The 23,681-nt window shown below is 38.8% G+C and overlaps 1 protein-coding gene across 2 annotated transcripts in view; it reads right to left on the reverse strand.

The window, feature by feature from the left end:
* Positions 1-23,681, reverse strand: part of prkcbb (protein kinase C, beta b) — a 132,213-nt gene that overhangs the window by 68,732 nt on the left and 39,800 nt on the right. For both annotated transcript variants that reach the window (XM_084434652.1, XM_084434651.1), the window contains exons 4-5: positions 9,151-9,262; positions 4,107-4,235 (exon numbers count right to left, since the gene is read on the reverse strand). In XM_084434652.1, coding sequence (XP_084290778.1) covers positions 4,107-4,235; positions 9,151-9,262 — 241 coding nt within the window. The remainder of the gene's footprint in view (positions 1-4,106; positions 4,236-9,150; positions 9,263-23,681) is intronic.

Raw genomic sequence — 23,681 nt, forward strand, 5'->3', positions numbered from 1 at the left:
AAAAATGAGCGTTATTGGTGCTCGGAACAGATCCAGAACTGACTGGATCCATTAAGCTTATGTAAGGACAAGAATGTTTTTCTGACGCAAGTCTTCATTCACAAAAAGTAGCCACATAGCAAGTGCTGACAACACACTAATCATGGTCACCCAGTGTGCCTCACTAACATTTATCAACCTGCAAGTGCTCCGGTGGTCAAACAGAGTGTGAGTGTGAGAAAGATGAGGTGGAAAGGACCTTTTAAAGGCAGAGCGGCAGCCCCATTTCCATCCAGGTATTGGTCAATTCATTAGCTTTAAGTGACAGGCCTTTGAAATGCCCCATTCATCTTACTGTACGCTCAGCAGATCTGCGGCACCGTCGCGTGACATTAAATTATAAAGGACAGTGTGATGGATTAAAAATGTCTTTTGCGCTCAGGGCTGTCTGTGTCTCGGTTCTTTCCACGGTGCAGCTCAGCTCATTAGCCGCTAGCGGGCTAAAGGCTGTTAGTTAATTCTAAGGGAAAATGAGAGCTGAGGCTCGCGGGGTGAAATAGCCCAGGATTGAGCTTGAGAAAAGGGACGCGTGGCTGAATATGGAGCAGTGTGTTGAGGCTAATGTCACTGATGCACAGATCCAAGCCCACTTTCCTTCAGAAAGCATTTAAGGGATTGTTGAGCCAAAAATTACAATTCTGTCATCATTCATCACCCTCATGTCGTTCCAAACCTGTATACAAATATTTTCCTCTGTGGAACATAAATGAAGATATTCTGAAGAATATCTCATTGTGTGTGTGTGTGTTTGTCTACAAGATGAGAGTCAATGGGGTCCAAAACAACACTGTATGGAAAAAAAACATTTTTCAAAACATCTCCTTTTGTGTTCTGCAGAAGTAAATGATGACAGAATTGTCAACAATCTCTTTAACTGCAAACTGATACATTTTCTCTTGGTTTTCTTCCAGAAATTTCATTTAATTGAGCTCATCTTCTGCTCTGAAAAGTGTAACTAAGTGGAAATTATAACTAAGTGGAAATTCCCCATGGATATTATAGTTTTATATCAATACAATAACAAATAAGTGGAAATTTATTATGGATATAATTTAATAAACTGCTTGAAACGCTATTATCATATAATATTTTTTATATACAATGTGAAGGGTTTACAAAGGTTAAAGGGATGGATCACCCAGAATTGACAATTCTGTCATCATCTACCCTCATATCATTCCAAACCTGTATGTTTTTCTCATTTGGAATATGAAAGGAGATTATTGAGGATTCTTCGCACAACTTTTTCCAAAAAGCACTATAAACGCAGTATATTTCAAGTCTTCTGAAGTCATGAATATGTGATAAACAGACAAACATTTTAAGTTATGTTCATGCAAATCATTATGCAGCTCTCAAATCAAACATGTTGCTGGTTTTTGTGTTTCAGTAACATCTAGTACCACTGGTTTTCATGAGTCTCATGCAGTGATACCTCTTGATTCAAACTGCATAATGAATTAAATGAATGTTTGATAACGTGACTAATAAGCAATTAATTGTTGCTGTATGGAAACAGATGGGTGGAGACTCTTCAAAACAAATTCAACTTGTGTGTTCCAGAGGAAAAATTGCATTGACTTTTGAAACCGTATTGGGTGAACTATCAATACGGGGAGTGCAGATGAGTCTTTTCTCAGACGGGTTCTTGCTGAGAGAATGAGAATATCGCCCTCTGTTGGACACAGAAAGCATTACCATGTTTTTATCTTTTTTTCTCACTGGATGCAACAGAAGACTGTGTCCTCAGCGACGTGCTTGTGCTTTTGTTTTGGAGACATGTTTGTGTTAATGCCAAGGAGAGACAGGGAGACTAAGTGTGCTTTCTTGTGTTACCATGGACATGTGTAATGCAATACATGTTTGACGGATCCTATAGAATTTCACAATGAGCTCGAATGCACTTCACTTCATCACTGTCACATGCTGCATTTTGGACATCAGAGCTATTTTGTTGTTCTATATCCCCTTATGTGCTTTCTTGATTTTGCTTGTACGTTTTGACAAGACACCTTATCATCTGGTACACCTTACAGTTCTTTTACATTGACGTTTTAAAGGAACACTCCACCGTTTTTTGAAATAGGGCTTATTCACCTTCTTTCCTACATTTAGATAGGTGGGCAAATGCATTTTTGTCTCAGTGCATGCATTGTTTTAGTTTGACAGGGTCAGCGCTAGCTTAGCTTAGCATAATGAATGGAATCCTTTGTTGCCAGCTAGCATGTCCTGAGTAAAAGTGAAAAAAAAAAAAAAAAAAAACACCTAATTACTTCTTGTGGCCTGCGTATTCACAACAAGTACAAATAGTTAACACTAGGTGATTTCCTAGGCAGATATTGACTTATATATTAAGGACTATATTAGGGGGAAGCACAGGCGAAGCACTGCTACTTGGGCGTGATATCTCTGAGCCCAAGTAGCAGTGCTTCGCCTGTGCTTCCCCCTAATATAGTCCCATGTCAATATCTGCATAGGAAATCGCCTAGTGTTAATCTGCATCGCTATTTGTACTCCTTGTGAATACGCAGGCAACAAGAAGTAATTAGGTGGGTTTTTTTTTTTTTTATATTACTTTTACTCAGGACATGCTAGCTGGCAACAAAGGATTACATTCATTATGCTAAGCTAAGCTAGCGCCGACCCTGTCAAACTAAAACAATGCATGCACTGAGACAAAAATGCATTTGCCCACCTATCTAAATGTAGGAAAGAAGGTGAATAAGCCCTAATTAAAAAAACGGTGGAGTGTTCCTTTAAACAGATTGTTTGTTTGTTCGAAAAAATGTATAAAGATAACGATAACGATATAAGCGTCGAAATCGTTCTGTTTATTTATTCTAAGCGTGCAGCAGTTTTGTAGCTCTTTAAAGCAGGATGGATTCTGATTGGCTTTCAATGTTTTTATCGTTCATCAGCTAGAAAAAATGTGGATAACACTTTATTTTACAGTGTCATTTGTACATATGTTAACTATAAATTATGCATAATTACATGCTACTAACCCTAAACCAAACCAAAGCAAACCCTAATCCTAACCCTAGAGTAAGTACATGTAGTTACTTAATATTACTCAGTACTTAAATGGATAATTACAGTATAACAAAGACACCTTAAAATAAAGATTAACCAAAACTTGTTCTGAAACTGTTATCTCTGTGCCGTTAATGTTGTATTCATGCTGTGGACTCTGCAATTCATTTTATATTTAGAAAGATTTTTAGAACTATATCTTTATCGTTATCGTACTTGGTTTGAAAGGGCCTTTAGACACCCCAAGTTTGCAGGAAGACCTGATCAACAGTAAGTTCTTTTTGTACGTTTTTGTACAGTTTTGGTAACAAACTCTCTCTTCTCCTCACTGCACTCGTATTTTGAGTGTGATTCATTTGCCGAAAAAAAGAGAACACAAAATAAACAATTTTTGTTCAAAATTTCTATAATATATATATTGCGATAATATGGTTATTGTGAATTTCTTTTGGTCATAATAATAGTATAGTGAAAATCTGATATCGCGACAGCCCTACTTGACAATAGCGCTCAATACCTGTTTGTGCTCAAATTATGACAATAGTATAATAAAAAATAAAAAAATTGTATTGATTACATTCAAGAGATGTGGTCTAGCAATCAGTGCTTGTGTTTAGGCACATGAAGTTGTAATGCTTCAATTTTTATTTTTGGGTGAACTATTTTTTTTAAATACAGTTGGGCATTTCCAATAAATCATCACCATAAGGTTTTTAAACACTGAAATGGTGCACATGCACGTCCCTGCTATCTGGTGCTGCTTTGAATTCACCACTAGGAGGAATCAGACACTAAGAAAAAATGCCCACAAGCCTTCACAGGCGGCACACTTCATGCCTTAACTGAAAGTATTCATGCAAGATGTGCCGTATAAAGTGCATTTTTGGCTGCTCTTCAAGGGTCAAATGAAGGCATGTGTGTGGTAACAGGAGGTCCAGAATCCCCCAGCGATTTTGGAAGACGTGAGTGAGTGTTTGCTTCCATGCACATGTGTGCAGCAGTGAAATGTGTGTGAGTGGGCAGTGGTGACTCACTGCTGACGGTGAGCACATTGTTCTTGATCTCTGCGGTGATTTGGATGCGGCCCCTCCTCTCAGTATGGTCAGTCCCACACAGACTCGGCACGTTGGCCACACAGCGCTTATGGATGTTCATCATACAGTCTGGATAGCAGGAGACAGAAAGAGGAAGAGATGTTACACCAAAACCCCAAACGACATATGCACAGACAAAGTACACAATTTTACACGCATGTGCATATATATATATATAGAAGGTGCTTTCCTTCCACCAAAAAGGACTGTTGAGCCAATTCTGTAACTACGAATGGCCATGTTTAGCCATGAGATTTTAATGCCATAAAAATCTCAGACCAACATGTAGACTGCATCAAAAGTCAGTAATATAAAGTAATATCACTTTATATATATATATATATATATATATATATATATATATATATATAAATATAAAGTAATATCACTTTATATATATATTTATATATATATATATATATATATATACACTATAGTTTACATACACCTTGCAGAATATACAAAATGTTAATTATTTAACAAAATAAAAAGGATCATTCAAAATGCATGTTATCTTTTTTATTGAGTACTGTCCTGTATATTATATTTTACATTAAAAGATGTTTACATATAGTCCACAAGACAAAATAAAAGCTGAATTTATAAAAATGACCCCATTCACGTTGCATTAACAGGACGTACAATTTTTCATTTAGTACTGCCCTTCAGAAGCTTAAGAAGATACCTACATGTTTCCCACAAGACAAAATAAGTACAATCTTCAAATCTTCAAAAAGTTTACACATTTTAAAGAGGTCATATAATGGTACATGCACTTTTACGAGTTGATTGTACTGAAATGTGTGTTGGCAGTGCCTGTACACAACCATCATAAAATGATAAAAATCCATCCAGTGTTTTTTTAAATCTCCTTATGTTTTCCCGTCTCAAATCGAGCCGTTCGACCTAGTGACGTCACACGGTCGGACGCCCCTCCCACGATTGTTGATTGACAGCAGCATTTCAACACAGACCCGCCCTCGTTCGTGAGCGAGCTGTCTGTCATCATAGTCCGCGCGTCATTGTTGTTGATGAGCAGAATGGCGTCTAAGCGATTGTGGTGTTCTGTTCTTGGGTGTAATAAGGAACACAGCAGTCATTTTGATGTTCCTAAATCCAAACCGCTGAAGACACAGTGGCTGAGTTTGCTTTCGAAGGGAATATTCCCCACGATCAACGTCAATGCTTTCATGTTTGCGCGAATCATTTCACACATCAGACTGCTTTACAAACGAGGTCAGTATAAAGCTGGTTTTGCTAAGAAGCTGCTCCTGAAAAAAGGATCGGTATCAACTATTCGTGTTCCTGCTGAACCTCCAGAAGAAGAAGTGAGTGTAACGTTTTATTAACCTTTATATTAATCTTTGCAAATCGCTAGCACGTTTCACGATGAATGCGGCTGTTTACACTCAGGGTACATTACGGCATGTTTTCTATGTACGACGTTCTCAATATAATTCATAATCCCACGTTTATAATGAACAACACATTATGGTTATTGTGTTACAAACGGTGTACGCACAGAACAGAGGGGCGGGGTGAGCAAAGCTCATTATCATTTAAAGACACATGCACTTAAATGGCTTGCTGAAATCAGCGCTGTTTTTGACCAGGTAAAACGAGTGTTTTCTTACAATACTAATGAGAATTTTTAATTAAAGTATATTACAAACTTTTAATTTAGACCCTAAAGAATCATATTAGCTTGTACAAAAATGGCATTATATGACCCCTTTAAATGTGTTGCGTTTCCTTCTGGAGCATCAGTGAATGTTTGAACATTTTGTAATAGTTGCTTATGTGTCCCTCAAATGTCCTGTGTGAAAAGATGGATCTCAAAATCATACAGTCACTGGGTTAAAATATGCAAAAGATGCTGGAAACCCAAAGAATTTGCGGGAGCTGGAGGAATTTTCTGAAAAACATTGGGCAGTTTACCTGCTCAGGACAAACAAGGAACTCATGAACAACCATCAAAAAACAGTTGTGGATCATCCAGGTAACTAGACACAGTATTAATATATATATATTAACATTATTTATATATATATTTTTTTGTTTGTTTGTTTATATATATATATATAAACAACGTAAAAAGGCACACGTAAAAGTGACAACATTTCTCAATATGACTGTATGACTGTTCTTTTCTGGTGAGCATAATATATATATGGTCACAAATAATATATTATGTATTATAAATATACATACTGCCAACAGGCATGTATGCAGTGGATAGCGAGGTGACTCACTAGAATTTGGAACAAGGGAACAGTCTTTCCTGAAGGTTGAATATCTGACCAGGAACAAACCAGTCATCAGTTTGTACTCTCCTGCTAAAAACATCAACAGCCACCAGCACATGTGTTTTGGATGCTGGTGTGCTTCCTAACTAGCTAAACAAGCAAGCCCAACCAGCTACATCAGAAATACTCGAAGCTGGTCTTTACAGCAAGGTCAATAGGGGCTTTATGATGAATTCACTGTTATTAGGGCTGCAACTAACGATTATTTTGATAATCGATTAATCGGGCGATTATTTTTACGATTAATCGATTAATCGGTATATGTACTTATATTTTAGTTTTGCCCATTTTTCCCCAAGTAAATTATTAACAAAGGGTCTTTATCATTCAACATAGACTTTTTAGAGATTTTAACCATTTTGCATTCATATCCACATAAAAAACATACCTGGAGTTGTGTTTTATTATGTGTTAGTAATCCTTTATCGAACTCTTCTGCAATCAAAACACTGACCCATAACGTTATGTACTCTAGCAAATTTCACAAGGAGATTTCAAATAATGTTTTCACCATGGCAGTCATTAGGTCTCCTAAAGTAGTTTAACATCCCGAACAAAGCTTATTAAGGAATCTTGCAGAACATATTTTCACGAAGAATAAGAATAAAACAGAATACAGATGCAGTAAATTGCATTTTATTTTATTTTTTCCTGTAAACACGCAGCTTATACCTGAGAAACAGCTTTATAGCTTATGCTGTGAAATCAATCAGAAAGTTGATAGTAGCTCAACTTTATGGTAATGAGCTTTACGCGGTTCGAAAAAAATATTAATTGCAGAGTTTAACCATCATAGAGTGAAAGTGTATCATTTGCATGTGTTTTTAAGTCCTGTCAGTTTAACAGGGCGCGCTTGACAGGGCATATATGAACAAGCAGAGAGAGAGAGAGCGCCCCGGCCGCGCGCGCGCACTCACCCGAGCGCTGTCTTGCTCTCTCTCTCCCTCCCTCGTGCATATTAATTGTGTCGAAAAAAAAACTCTCCAGTGATGAAATATTTTCTTTGTTGACAAATCTTGTGCGATATCCTAAACTGCCGAATGCTGCTTCGTTCGATTAGTTTTATCTTCCGCTTTTTTCTTTCTCGAGCTTACTCCACTGCCGCCTGCCTCCGCCATCTCGCTGAATGCTGCAGAGACGCTGTGCGGGAAGCACGTGACATAAAACAAGGCCAGCTATTGGCTATTCGCTACTTCTCCTGCTGTACTGGCTGAGTAAAACCTCCGGTGGCTCATAACTGCCACACTTTGGTCACCGCAGATTTAAAATATGCACGAAATGAGCCGCTTATGGCAAATAAAAGTTATTTAGCAACTAATCGATGACTAAATTAGTTGACAACTATTTTAATAATCGATTTTAATCGATTAAATCGATTAGTTGTTTCAGCTCTAACTGTTATGATGCTTTTGTTGTGTTGGATGCCACAGGCCAAACACAAGCAGTCGGACTCAACTTAAGTTTACATATCAATTAGCGAAAAAGCACTCCGGAATTCAGACTGCTTCTGAAAATGACTGTGAAACAAGTAAACACACAAGAACATACTTGTGAAACACACACAAACACACTGTAATTCCTCATGCACTGCAGCAGTTCTCCACAGTTCAGTCAGAAGTGTGACGGAGCGCAAGCCATAGCTGGAGTGTAAACACTGTAGAGGGCCCCGGAGAAGACGACTCATGCATTGGAAACTAAACAAAGGTAATTATAGCTCTCTCAGTCTGCAACCATAACAACTTTGTGTCAGGTTTCAGTTGAAGATGCTGAGCGCCTCATCTTTACACCACCTGTCTGCTCACTTGTTAGTCTGCCTATCTGCCTGTCATACATTAATAAGAGTAAAGAGCGGCCGGTAAATATGCTGTTATATCAATGAATATGTGTTAGCCAACAATCAGGTATGAGGCGGTGAATATCTGTGCCCCGGAGGCTCAGACAGCTGCTAAGTGAGTGAAGCATTTTGAATGTTTTATGTATTGGACACTGGATAAGAGGCTGGCTACCGTGAGATGGAAAATCTCCTTTCACTCAGGTGCTTTGTGAGCGGGACTTCATACAGCCTGGTTATGTTCTCACTCAGGATATTCGCCTCGCAGGGATAGGTAACACACACAGATCACTCAACCATCATAACTAGGGTTGCACGGTTTCTGTACAAATGGCATCAGAAAACAGAAGAGTACTGACACACATTTCAAAATCTAACAATGTGCTGCTATTATTATTTGGCAGTCCAAACCAACGTGATGTAAAATGTGAAAGCAAACACTAAGGTAGGGGTGTCAAAATGCATCAGTGGATGATTTGAGAATGAAACATTTGAATTAATTTATTAATAACAGATGCAGAGTATGTGACAACTACACTACTGAATCCTAACTTTTGATGTCCTATAGTCAACCGTACAGCATCTATTCCACAAATAGAACTCTGCATCCTGGGATCAGCTTTGGACTAAACACTAATCTTTTCATAAATTTCATTTTTTAAACTCATTCTAGTAAAACAAGTGAAATGTTCCTTTACCCAGGGTTAAAAGCAGGGTTAAGAAAGACAATAACCCGGGGTTAAGCGCAGTGTGAAAAGCCCTCAAATTTCATGAAATTCTACCAGAAAAATGATTATGTGTGATTAAAGCGTCTCAGTGGAAGTCAAGGAAAGTGAGAGATACCCACGGTCACATCTCATGCCCTGGTGGATGAGTCCGTACAGCAGAGAGCCGCAGTGGTCACAGAAGGTGGGGCTGGAGTACGTGTGGACCTTGAACTTGTGCTTACTGCGCGGGTCCTTCAGAGAGACACACAAAAAAGAGAGGAGTCAGCCACGTTAGCTATAAATAAGCATTACCAGACATATTTGGAATTTAATGTTGATTGCAATAACACAAATACAAGGTGCAAAATAATCTTAAAGTGGAAGTACATTTAAAACAAGCAGAAGAGAAAGTCACAGAGGAATTTAAACAGGTATCAATGGTATTTTACATGTTAAAAGCACAGGTGAGGCAATGAGAAGTGGGTGAGAATAGCCAGCATATAGCTTTACAATATTTAAATTTGAAACTTTTTTCTATGGGTAAAAGGAAACATTAGAAATCAGAAATAAAAACCTAAATGTCTGAAACCAGTTGGATTGCTACTGCATCCACAGCACAAAATTACAATATACTTCACATTGCAGATGTGTGAGACAAAAAATACTGTATTATATAATGTATATACACACACACACACACACACACACACACACACACACACACACACACACAGCCAGCATTCAAAAGTAAATTTTTTTTAAATAACTATTTTATTTAACAAGAATGCATAAATTGATAAAAGTACTTTTGATAAAAAATATAAAAAAAATATGCTATTTCAAATAATTGTCGTTATTTTAAACTCAAAGAATTTTCAATTTCAAATAAAATGCTAAAAATCCTTTGAACAGTGTAGATTCAAAAGGATACATTTATTTTTCAATTTTTTTTTATTTGATATAACCTAAATAAAATATTCTTTTTTATTAATTTAATATAAATAAAATATGATATATAATAAAGCCATATATTAAATAACATTTAACATTATATAATTTATTATTATAACATTAAATTCCCCAAAGATTAGTATTATATTATAGATTATGTATATTTTCGGCATCAGATTTTTTTTTGTCCCTCCTGTTTACAATCACAGTTATTCCGGGTAGATACTGGAGGTTGTTTACAGAGCACTGCCACCAGAAGTGACATTGGCAGGATGACACCTGTGACCTAAATTATACTGGAGCACCGGGTCAGCAGGGCACTGCCAGTCAGCTGCAACACTGGCAAACCAAAAAGAACCCTTCCTGTCCGCCTTCCCCCAAGTTTTGCATCCATTATTAATTAAGCAGCGGCTCTTTTATGACATCCTATTCATAACGTGCTGTTTTAATATTCTCCCTCTGAATACAGCTCATATGGTGGCGATGACACTTGCACAAAAAGAGAGTAGCTTCCATACGTCCTGTGGCCTGAGCGCACAGAGAGCATATGTAGCACACACAAAGTCCACAGGACTGCGTTACAAACTCTTACAGTAGAAGAATATGCAATGAGAAAAGGTCAGAGTGAATTTACAGAGGCTGCCCTCGCATCCAAGAGCACACTGTGTAGGGAAGCAGAGGTGATGATGAGGCTCTCGGTGGGAAGAAATGAGAGAGAGAGTAGGTGGATGAGGCGAGAGAGAGAAAGAGAGTAAGGCTACATAACAGCTTTAAAATAAAAATCACAATAACAACTTACAAAGGGGTCAAAGTTTGGCAAGGACTGTTAGCCTCTGCTAGTAGATACTGTAACTACACACTCTGCATGCTAAAAGTATTTTTCTCCATTGACGGCCATTTAAAAGTAGCCATTTATTCAGACAAATACTTATGCAAGCATCATGCATTGCCGTGCAAAAGTTTGAGGTTGGTAAGATTTTTTTGAAAGAAATCTCTTTTGCTCACCAAAGCTGCATTTATTTAATAAAAAATACAGTAAAACCATTAATAGTGTGAAAATGTATAATCTAAAATATTCTCATCATTACTCCAGTCTTCAGTGTCACATGAAATCAGATTCAGAAATCAGTCTGATATGAAGATTTGCTGCTCAAAATTCATATTATTATCAATGCTTAAAACAGCTGTGCTGCTTAATACTTTTTTTAGGTTTCTTTGATGAATAGAAAGCTCAAAAGCATTTATTTGAAATGTAACATTATAAATGTCTTTACAGTCACTTTTGATCAATCTAATGTGTCCTTGCTGAATGAAAGTATTAACTTAGTATCTGCTGCTAATATTTCATTTTATAATTGTTAGTTTATCAATTGCTTTAAAAAATAGGCTAGTTTTTGTCATAGTTGGATAGATTGGCATGGACCGATTCTTTGCATCCTCCACTAGAGTGGATCCATTTTCTTGCTTTTTTCACCAGACCAGATGTGAAAACATCCATTTGGACGGCACTACACAAGCAACCAAACCTAAGCAACCCATTAGGCAATAAGCAAACTGCACTGAGCAAACCACAAAACCTGCATGACCCAGTGGGCAATTTGGACAGCAATATACAAACCACTAGAGCTGCACAAACCAATTACATTCTAACCAGTGCACTTTCAAAGCTTTATGGAAAGTGGCTAAGTGCTTAATTAAAACCATATTAAACATCTCTGACATATTAAACAGCATCAAGGAAGCTCTTGGAAACAAAAAAAGGGAAGGCGTTTCTATCTATACAGTACATTAAGTGCAAAGTATAATCAAGCTATAAAGCCTGGGCCTCCATGAATTATGAATTATGGACCAAGCTATCCATCAAAATTTACAAGCTATGATTGTGCTTTAATTATTAAGTATTTGATGGAGTGAAAAGTACAGAACATGGTGATGGAAAAAATGAGAAAAGCTTGCAAAACGATTGCATTTCCATCACAAAAAACTTTTGTGGTTGAAATAATATGAGATTGGAGATAAAACTATACTCAATGCTTTCGTGAATAAATACAAACATTCTCAGGAGAACACAATACTTTGCGAGAGAACATGAAAAGTTTTGCGAGAGAACGTATAATTTTTGCTCCAAATATTTTTTCCATCCACCCTTCCGTAGAAACCGAGTCTGTGAAGAATACTGAAACAGTGAAGAATGCAAAATTATATTTCACATTGGTTGACTAAGTAACTAGTTGACCAACTGTCATATTTTGAAGAATGTTTTTGTCAATACAATGAAAGTCAATAGAGCCCAAAACAACATCAGACCCCGTAGAATTTCATTGTATGGAGAGAGAGAAAAAAAAGAAGCATTTTCAAACACTTCTTTTGTGTTCGAAAGAAGAAAGCCATACAGTTTTGGAAAAACCGGGCGAGTAAATAATGACAATTGTTGTAATTTAAGTGAACTATCCCTTTAAGAAAGGTTCAGACACTGTGGTTCAATGCATCCTTATGCAACTTGCGTAATAAACATTCTTGCATTCAGAAACAGTCCAACATATTGGTACATCACATGGCACCACAATTTACTGCAGTATCTAAAGCGGCACAGATAACAATATGACGGGACACGGCTGTGGAGGTCCATTCAAACAAATGAAGGCACAACAGAAGAGGGCTGTGAAATGCAGAGTAGGTGCAGGTGTGAAGGGGCCTTTGTAGACTCATCTGAATAGTCCAATGACAATGTCTCCCCTGTAGCGCTGGCCCTTGCGACAAAACACAGATTCACTCATAATAAAGAGAACAGACACAGTATAATTCATTTGTATTATAATTCCCTGTCATCTTATACAGATGGGACACAGGGAGCAGCATACAAACAATAACAACAATGAAAGCCTGCAGATGAAATTAAGCCCAGCATATGGGTGCCTGTCCAAACAGGGATCCATAGACAGGAAAAACAAAAAGTGGCAAATGCAAATAAAATCATAGCACCATCTTTATCAAGTTCAATTTGACTGCTTCTTTGCAGACTGTGAAAGAACGTGTTATCTGTTTTTAGGAAAATCAGTGATATTAATCTTGACCTTCTTAGTCATACTATTGGTGACTTACCAGTTGCAGCCTCTACCGACCATTATAATGCTGCTTTTACATCTATTCTGGATGAGTTTGCCTCTCTGAAAAAACATATTGTTTCTTTTAAGAGATCATCTCCTTGGTAAACATCCGAGTTACGCAAATTGAAGGCGATAGGCAGGCAGTTGGAGCGGAAATATAAAAATTCTGGCTTAACAGTTCATAGATCAATGTTTGATCAGTATCAGATTGAGTATCATAATGCTCTCAAAGCTGCAAAAGTGGCATATTATTCTACTATTATTAGTAGTGACATCTCTAATCCTAGAGTTCTGTTTAGAACAGTCAATAATCTGATTAAACCTCCCAGTAACTTTAACTGTTCTACCATTGAGCAGTGTAACACATTTCTCAATTATTTTTCACCTAAAATTGAGAATATTTATAAAGCCACTGCCTGTGAGGATGGTTCTGAGCTTGTTGAGGTGCATTCTCCTAATCTCTCTGGTCTTGTTTTTTCAAGTTTCAGTGCTGTTGATTTTGATTTTATTTCTAAACTTGTTTTGTCAATAAATTCTACTACTTGCATACTTGATCCACTCCCTACGACTGTTTTGAAAAACTGTCTGCCTTTTATTGTACCCCACATCACTGCTATTGTCAATGCTGCACTCAATACAGGGAATGTATTTTCTGCTCTAAAAATGGCAGCAGTTACGCAAGTTCTTAAAAAGCCTGGGAGTGATATCACAGATATGTCGAATTATCGACCCATTTCCAATTTACCTTTCCTGGCAAAAGTGCTTGAGCGTGTGGTTGTTGGCCAACTCCATACTCATCTCTGTACGAATAGCCTACAAGAAACTTTTCAATCCGGGTTTAGAGCTGGACACAGTAGAGACTGCTCTAGTCAGGGTCTTGAATGACCTCCTCGTTATAGCCGACTCTGGGGCTTGTAGCATTTTGATTTTGTTAGATCTTAATGCTGCATTCGATACCATATGCCACAGCATATTATTGGACAGATTGCATATGTGGACCGGTCTGTCTGGACCTGTGTTAAACTGGTTTAAATCTTACCTCTCAGATCGTTCCCAATTTGTCTACCTGGTACTAACAGATCTCAGACTGTGCCTCTGTGTCAGGGTGTCCCTCAGGGGTCAGTTTTGGGTCCTGTTTTATTTAATGTTTATTATCATGTATGGAATAAAGGTGAAGCGAGGTTACAAGTGCAGGAAATGAAGGATCTTTAATTAAGAGGTAAAATAAAACAAAAATACAAACAGAACTACAAAACAAAACAAGACAGACATCTCAAAACTTGACTTTGGCAGGAAAACCAGAAACACGAGGATACATAGTGGCAAACCAGCACAGGACTGCAAACACATGGAGACTTAATAGGGAAGCAAACAAAAGAGGGTAACGAGGAAAGCAGGTGGGGAAAATGAATCAATAATCAGGTAACAGGATGGGAGGGGCTAGACAATCGACAGGAGAGCACATGGCACAAGGAAACACATGACAAGCCTGACAGGACAACAGGTGTGTTCGAGAGTGGCCGCATGCTGGCGAGAAGGAGCTGCAAATGGAGACGTGAAGTCGGACACTTTCTGGTTCCTGTAGTGACCGCTCACATGGTGTTTGCATACTTTACCACAGCTGAAGTGAAATAAATGCAATATTTGCCAAATAATACTCAGATGTTTCAGAGACATTTTCATTCAATACTTAATGCACTGCTTCATACAGCGTCTGTTTGAACAAGAATAAAGTTCAACATAAGCTACTATCAATGAAGTGGAGAATTTGATAAACATTATACAATATAACATCGCAACTACATGAAAAGAGTGTTTACTGTTATAAAAAAATGATTTGTGAGCTTTAGAGGAACTAAAGGTGTTCGAATAAACACGAAACACACATTATCGTTGTGCGGTGAATCCGGCCAATCGTGGAACAGCTGTGTCGTCATCAGAGTTCGTGCAGCCCAGTGCAGCCGCTCTTGAGAAGCTGCGCTGGCTGAGTTCTCCGGCTACTCTCGAATCGCTCTCGCGGGACTTTGATGGCATACGTCACAGTCACGTGGCGTCGGCACTGTATCAAGTCAAACAAAATGTCTAACCGGCATGCACTGCTTCAAGTCAGCCGCCGATCGGTCTGCGCAGAGCTGCATGAAGTCGAACAAGCCTTATAACACAAGCACATGACAAACCGGGAGTGTCAGAGCTCTGTCACCAAATCAAGATATAAACTAGACCGAAGTGACAGAACCCTGACAGTTTATTTGCTGCCTCTTGGGCAGATCATTCAGAAGTATGACCTGAGCTATCACTGTTATGCGAACGACAACCAGATTTATATCAGCTCTTAGCCTGATCTCTATTGTTCCTCTTCAAAACATACTGACTGTTTGTTGGAAATCAAAGGGTGGATGAAACTCAACTTTCTAAAACTAAATTGCTCCAAAACTGAAATCTTATGAATTGGCACTCCATCTAATGTCAGTAAATGTAATGATTGTAAACCTCCACTAGACAATACCAAATTGTCCCCTTCTGGCCAGTTGTGTAATTTGGGTGTGATTTTTGATGATGCTCAGCTAACTTCTGATTCTCATTTTAAAAACATAACGAATTTTAGTTTCATGAACCTCAAGTTTGAAGAAACTTCATTTTGAGACTGTTGTTATTGCAAACAATGATTGAACTTGTGGTTCATTAACTGAGTCAGTAACCGCTCTGGCGGATAGTTCATTCTATGATTTGCCAGACTGAACAGTTACTTCTGACTATGAGTGTCTTTTTTTAATCATTTATAAAAATAATTATACTTAAGAATAATTTGCTTATAAATATGTACAACACCCTTATTGCTCATAAATATGTACAAAATATGTGGGAGAGGCTGTCGGGCTAATTGCCGCAATTGTAGCTGGTTTGGACACGGTGAAAAACAAGCCCTCACAGAAACCTGTTTGCATTTTAAAATGATTATGAAGACATTATTTAATATTATTTCCATTGGCTGGTGTAGACGAGTTCAGGTTTCACTGTCTGTGTGTGCAGGTGTGGGGTTTGATCACGCCCCCAATCTTCAAAGCAGATGTGATCATTTAAGGCGCTTTGTTCATCACTGAACCCTCATTACAATGACAAGCGAGAGCACAGGAACTCTGTCTATTCATAAATGTCAAAGGCAGAATGGCAAAGCCAACCAGTCTGAATCTGATCAAGACCCACTGATCACAATATTAATGTTCCTTTGTGGACATCACAGAAGATGATCCTGACCATAATGACCTTCCCAACAAGGGGCCATTTTTACCAGCTCTATAAATATACTGAAAAAGAGCTCAGCTTTAGTTGCAGGGAAAAGATCTTCAAGAAATATTTCACATTTTCCACTACCAGGTTAACATAAAATGAGTGAAAACAGGGCCATAACCACCATGGACAGCTACTCCAAAATATTCAGATTAGTGCTCAACAAATGCGGATAGGTTTATTATTAAAAGACATTATTACATTCTGAATATATTCTTGGGTGTGACTAAGTGAACTGAAGCTTCTTCAGAGAGGGGAGTGGAGTGTTTGGATCGGCTGAACTTGTCATGCAAGACGTTCACAGTTCCCTCTGACAAATGCAGGTGTTTGGGAAACCCCCCCCACCCCCCCAAAAAACACACAAAGCACTTCACAGGAAACAACAAGTGTTACACAGGAAAGCCGCAGATAAAATTTTGACATAAAAGCAACTGAGTACTCTCTCGAATTTAAACTGTGGTCTTCTGCAAACACCCGGCAAGAGACTCTATCACAAAAACCCCCTTCAGAAGTCAGTGCTTTAACACATTGTTTGTTTGTCTCTTTTTGAATGCAGTGAAATTGCTTTATATTCAATATATTTTTACCTGCTCTACCAAAATCAGTCAACTTCTCTGTGACATTTAAGATTTGATTTCAATGACTTTTCTAGGCCTGGCCTGCTGTCAGCTCAGTTTTCCTGGCGTGTTCTGTACTTTTGGCTTTTGTTGGACCCTGTTGGTGGCATTTTGGCCGATTGAGCATGTTGAATCGACATTGGGCAGTCGGTGAGAGGGATCACTCTGGTTAACTGTTCAGCTCAGTGAGACAGTGCACAAAAAGAAAAGCGAAACTGATGAAAACAAGTAAACGACAGAGTCGAGAGGGCACTACATCATAAGGCTGTTAATCTTAGATCATATTAAAATAAATATTTTTATAACTACATGGCTGTCTGGAATGAAGTAAAGACCAACTAATCAATTAGATATCATATTCAAAAATGGTAAGCAAGCACTGCTTTGTTTACGGTTCGGTTCGTACACCCGCAGTCCTAGATTCCTTTACCCTTTTTGAAGGACGAATATAGATTACTGTCACCTGCTGGTATGGAGAGTTATATTCTCTTATACAGGCAGAAAACATAAGTGCTAGTTGGGCGTTGGCTTTTGTCTTTGCGGTGTTTTCAAGAGGAACTTTTTAGCCCAGACGCCAGCAACAACACAGTCAGCTTTCACCGATGCTAGATCTCCGATGTGGGTTTGGTGCATCACAGCCTTTAGCTGATTTAGCTGATTTAGCTTTCAGCCTTTAGCTGAGTCTCCAGCCTGGTCAAACTGCTGTTTAGCCGGTCAGCCAGCTGGTCTCCTGACATGACCAGCTGAAAAGTGCTCAAAACCCCTCTAAAAACAGACCAGTTTGACCAAGTAGAGAGACTAAGTAAGAACATCAAATCAGCTTAGGGTAATTTTTGAGCTTATGTGAGTGAGTGGAGGCGAGGCTAATTTGCATATTCATAGAACCACGTATACTAAATGAGGCTAGGGTGTAGAGTTACATTCAAGATTCTAAGGCATGAAGAATTTTTTTTATATATGTATATAATATGTAATTTTGGTGAAGAAAGATGAGTTTTAAGGGATACAATTATTGACTACAGGGTTTAATATTTCCAGATATTCCATTAATTGCTATAATTGTTCATGTTCTCTGAAAAACAAAATCAAGTGACAATCACAAACTGTAAAGTTGAACCTGTCAAATGTTATGCAAATTGTTTGACAATCATTTTTGCTGCACTTGAAAAGGTGAAAGTTAAATTGTCTGAACTTTTAGCAATGCATTACAATGCTTAATTAAGATACCACAGCAACTGATTCTTCGCTCCATACAGTCTAATGCACAAAGCAACGCTGATGCGAAATGACCTTAATACTTCATAATTATCTCACCTAAGCAAGCGTACACTGCATACAAATGCCATTATGTCTGTCATAGAGGAAAACGCTGCTGTTTTTTTCTGACAACGCAACAAAGATTCTTCTCCATGCACAATCCTCCCACTTCCATGCTTCTATCACACAGCACGCATCGCACTGAGTCATCGAACAATCAGTACTAAATAAGAAGGTGCAGGCAGTTCTGTACAAAAGAGTTCAAATGGAAAGATAAGGGAGGGAGAGGAGATGCAATAGAAACACATCGCAATAGAGCCCTCCCACCCAGTGGCCTTCAGAGGGTTCCCATGGTAATGGCCAAAGCCCATCGCCCAGCAACAGGCTGGTACCTGCCACAGCGAGAGTTCACGGCGGTTGTCACGTCTGGCTGAAGAAAAAAAAAAAAAAAAAAACTTGAGAAAGCTGAACATTTCTGTGTAAAGACACACATAAGCACAATTCCATTTCCTCTTTTTTTTTTCTCAAACTATGCACTATTATAAGACATGTTTTTCTTTAGTAGCAGCTGTAGATTATGATCATGTCGGAGAAGGGGGTTGTGGGTAGCATTTTTACCAGTGTCAGTACCACTGAGTTATGCAAAGCACAATTTCTGTGGTTCGCTTCCAGAAACGGTCATGACCAGAATTCAGAGGTTATGATTGATCATGCAGTAAATGGCACTAAAACTAGAGGAGGGTTAAGGGTTTATATATAAACAAGATAAATGGTGTATGCTTAATTTCACAATAAGGGTACGATCAATCGTGATTAAAATGTTATCTATTGACTATATATATATATATATACACAGTGAGGAAAATAAGTATTTGAACACCCTGCTATTTTGCAAGTTCTCCCACTTGGAAATCATGGAGGGGTCTGAAATTGTCATCGTAGGTGCATGTCCACTGTGAGAGACATAATCTAAAAAAAAAAAATCCAGAAATCACAATATATGATTTTTTAACTATTTATTTGTATGATACAGCTGCAAATAAGTATTTAAACACCTGTCTATCAGCTAGAATTCTGACCCTCAAAGACCTGTTAGTCTGCCTTTAAAATGTCCACCTCCACTCCATTTATTATCCTATATTAGATGCACCTGTTTGAGGTCGTTAGCTGCATAAAGACACCTGTCCACCCCATACAATCAGTAAGAATCCAACTACTAACATGGCCAAGACCAAAGAGCTGTCCAAAGACACTAGAGACAAAATTGTACACCTCCACAAGGCTGGAAAGGGCTACGGGGAAATTGCCAAGCAGCTTGCTGAAAAAAGGTCCACTGTTGGAGCAATCATTAGAAAATGGAAGAAGCTAAACATGACTGTCAATCTCCCTCGGACTGGGGCTCCATGCAAGATCTCACCTCGTGGGGTCTCAATGATCCTAAGAAAGGTGAGAAATCAGCCCAGAACTACACGGGAGGAGCTGGTCAATGACCTGAAAAGAGCTGGGACCACCGTTTCCAAGGTTACTGATGGTAATACACTAAGACGTCATTGTTTGAAAAGATGCATGGCACGGAAGGTTCCCCTGCGTAAACCAGCACATGTCAAGGCCCGTCTTAAGTTTGCCAATGACCATTTGGATGATCCAGAGGAGTCATGGGAGAAAGTCATGTGGTCAGATGAGACCAAAATATAACTTTTTGGTCATAATTCCACTAAACGTGTTTGGAGGAAGAAGAATGATGAGTACCATCCCAAGAACACCATCCCTACTGTGAAGCATGGGGGTGGTAGCATCATGCTTTGGGGGTCTTTTTCTGCACATGGGACAGGGCGACTGCACTGTATTAAGGAGAGGAATACCGGGGCCATGTATTGCGAGATTTTGGGGAACAACCTCCTTCCCTCAGTTAGAGCATTGAAGATGGGTCGAGGCTGGGTCTTCCAACATGACAATGACCCGAAGCACACAGCCAGGATAACCAAGGAGTGGCTCTGTAAGAAGCATATCGAGGTTCTGGCGTGGCCTAGCCAGTCTCCAGACCTAAACCCAATAGAGAATCTTTGGAGGGAGCTCAAACTCCGTGTTTCTCAGTGACAGCCCAGAAACCTGACTGATCTAGAGAAGATCTGTGTGGAGGAGTGGGCCAAAATCCCTCCTGCAGTGTGTGCAAACCTGGTGAAAAACTACAGGAAACGTTTGACCTCTGTAACTGCAAACAAAGGCTACTGTACCAAATATTAACATTGATTTTCTCAGGTGTTCAAATACTTATTTGCAGCTGTATCATACAAATAAATAGTTAAAAAATCATACATTGTGAATTCTGGATTTTTTTTTTTGATTATGTCTCTCACAGTGGACATGCACCTACGATGACAATTTCAGACCCCTCCATGATTTCTAAGTGAGAGAACTTGCAAAATAGCAGGGTGCTCAAATACTTATTTTCCTCACTGTATATATAGACAAAGTAAACAATCAAACTAAAGGGTGATTCTCACAAAACTGTATTTTCTGCAAGCTTTTTACAAGGTAAATTTAGGTGTTTTCCAAAAAAGGACAGTTGGAGACTCAAGGACACACAATAACCAAACGATATAAGGAGTCCATATAATACATACATTTATGCACACCAAAGCACCCATGAAAAAAAGAAAACATTTCAGAAAAAAAAAACTTTTGAGACTTCATAGTGTTTAGTATGTATACAGTGCAACAGCAAAGAGCTTGTTTACATTTTAGACAAGTCAAGTTGCCATACCAAACAGGATCACACATGTTTGGAGACGCCAATTTTTTTTAAAATAAATTAAAATAAACATAAACCAACACCCTTGAGCTGACTGCAGTGCATACCTACTACAGTATAGGGATCCATTCAGAAATACTAAACACAGCAACATATCAATGACAAATCAAAACATTATCCTGAATGTGTGTGGAAACAACGTGAATATAGGAAATGTGTCTGTGAATAAATACAATGTATGAGCAGTGCATAAAGAGTACACATACAGGGTTTGTTTGCGCATCAATATAACGGACTCACGCGTGCTTATAGCCACGACTCCTGTACGACACTGCAACGTCTTTACCTGGATTGCAAACCTCATCCATCAAAACTTTACTAGCGAGACACTGTATGGAAGCTTTTTTCTGCCACTGAATTTTTTTTTACTTTTTATCTCAAAAGTTTACATCTCGCAGAATTGTGTGATATAAAGTCGCAATTGCGAGTTCTAAAGTCAGAATCAAGCTTCCATAGGTTTGCTTTATCCAGCCGACAAATGTAGATTTTCTTTACATTAGTGCTGTTTTGGGCTGATTGTTTGAATGAATTCGCTTACTGGATCATTGGACCGAAAACTTTCCTGTTTTTTGGAGTTTGACGGCTTAAAATGATCTGGGCCCGGTTCCCCAAAACGTTCTTATCGCTAAGTAGTTCTTAACCTATTCCTTAACCTCTCTCTTAACGTTATGGCACGATTCCCGACACGTTCGTACGCTAAGTATATCTTCTGTAAGTCACACTTTCTGGACCACTCTTAGCTTTACCTTATCACTGTTGCAGGTCTATACGAATATAATTCTGAAGTTTTAATACACCCAGACAGTATTCAATTAGGCTAATTAAACACACTTAGGAACATAAACAACTTTGGTAAGATATATCTTTTGAGTCTTCTTAGCGCGCTAAGAGTGAGCGTTATCGGGGAACCGGGCCCAGGTCGCAAACGGAGAGGTGAAATCGGCTTATTAAAGGGTTAGAACAGAAATGTCTGCCTTCCAGGGGTGCTTGCGCCACTGTAGATGCTCAGTGTGATAAAAAACCAAGGGGGTAATCTTTCAGAAAAAACGGAAGCTTCCCCGGGGGCCGCCATTGATTAGCAGACCATCACCTGCTGTTAGCATGCCATTGACTCCCATTCATTTTGGCGTCACTTTGACAGTGAATAACTTTACATCTGAGGCATTTAAAGACTCCATTTGTCCATTATTTATTTCTAAAGAAACACGAAAATGTATAAAAGGCTCCATTACCTTGTATCTTACGTTATGGCCCCGTAGAAGCAGTTTTTGTAAAAATAGGCTAACGATTGCGTCATAACCACGCGACTCTCTGTCGCACAGTAGAGAGATTACCGTATGGACAGGAGGAGAAGCTCGTGGGCAATCGGGGGGACGTGGAGGCAAAATGACAAAATAATTAATCAGAATACTTAGCAAAAGTTTCTCCTGCTCCTAGCTCATGGACACCTCCTACTCACACTCTCCGTCTCTGCAAGTTTCGGATGGGAATGATTCAGATTTCTCTTGGCACAGCTACTAGAAGACAGACAGGTTGCTCACGTCACATCTACGTCGTCAAGCTCAATTTGAGTCTGCGCAGTACGGTCAGCCATCAGGAAGTGAGTGCTTCTAATTGACTTCACTTTTCTCCGTTGAATCCAATGGGGTCGCTGTGTCCATTTCTTTTACTGTCTATGTAAAAAACCGACTTAATCATCTAACTGCGTGACGTAAATGACGTAAACGTTAATGACGCAATTTCACGTGCTTCAGTAATTTTTTGCGTTGTTTTTTAAGGATTATTAAGGATTTTGAATTAATCGCATGCGTTTACGTCGACAGCCCTAATATATATATACACACACACACACACATACAGTACATGCATACATACATACTGTTGCATGAGCCACCATAACTTGAAATAATTAAACTCCAAATGTGTTTCTCATTAATGAAAGTGTGTTGTATGGTAAAAGAATCAGCAGTGTGGGCAATCCTATTTTTCTCACACACAGACAAGCTCAGTTCCGATCAGTGCAGCCATGTTTTCTTCTTAATGCTTTCTGACAAGCAAACAGCCGTACTGCTCAGCAACAGAGTGACGTTAGGTTTCTCCTTGAAACTACTCTTTAAATAACTGCACAATGGTCTGAGCTGGAGCATATTCATACAGAGAACAGCACAGCCACACAAACAGCTTACATGTGAATACACTTCTCTCTTTATAGATCTATGCCTACAAGCATGAAAGGTACATCACCCAATCAGAGAAAAGTGTGACTGGTGCAGGAAACGTGTTTATGCAAATGCCTGCCTGGCCTTATTAAACCAGTGCCCCATGGGAGCATGCAACCAGTGTGAGAGGGGTATTTATAGACATCACCCACTTCTGGCAGAGCATGTGGGCGCATCCATGACTATCCCAGTGGGATTACAAATAATGACAGTGGGGAGTGGGAGATGCCGTGGAAATTTCTAGAAAGGGTTAAGCTTTGTGAATGGCATAGGAAGAAAAGTGAGCCTAAGGGGGTCTCTTTGTGTTTCTAAAAAAACATTTTTAATCGACCCACAATATTTCCTAACCAGCTATGAGACATCCATAATCATCCATGAATTTGTGTGTGAATATGTATGTGTGGGTGCCACACAGGGCTC

Source organism: Rutilus rutilus (assembly GCF_951802725.1).
Source record: "Rutilus rutilus genome assembly, chromosome: 1".
Taxonomy (NCBI): Eukaryota; Metazoa; Chordata; class Actinopteri; order Cypriniformes; family Leuciscidae; genus Rutilus; species Rutilus rutilus.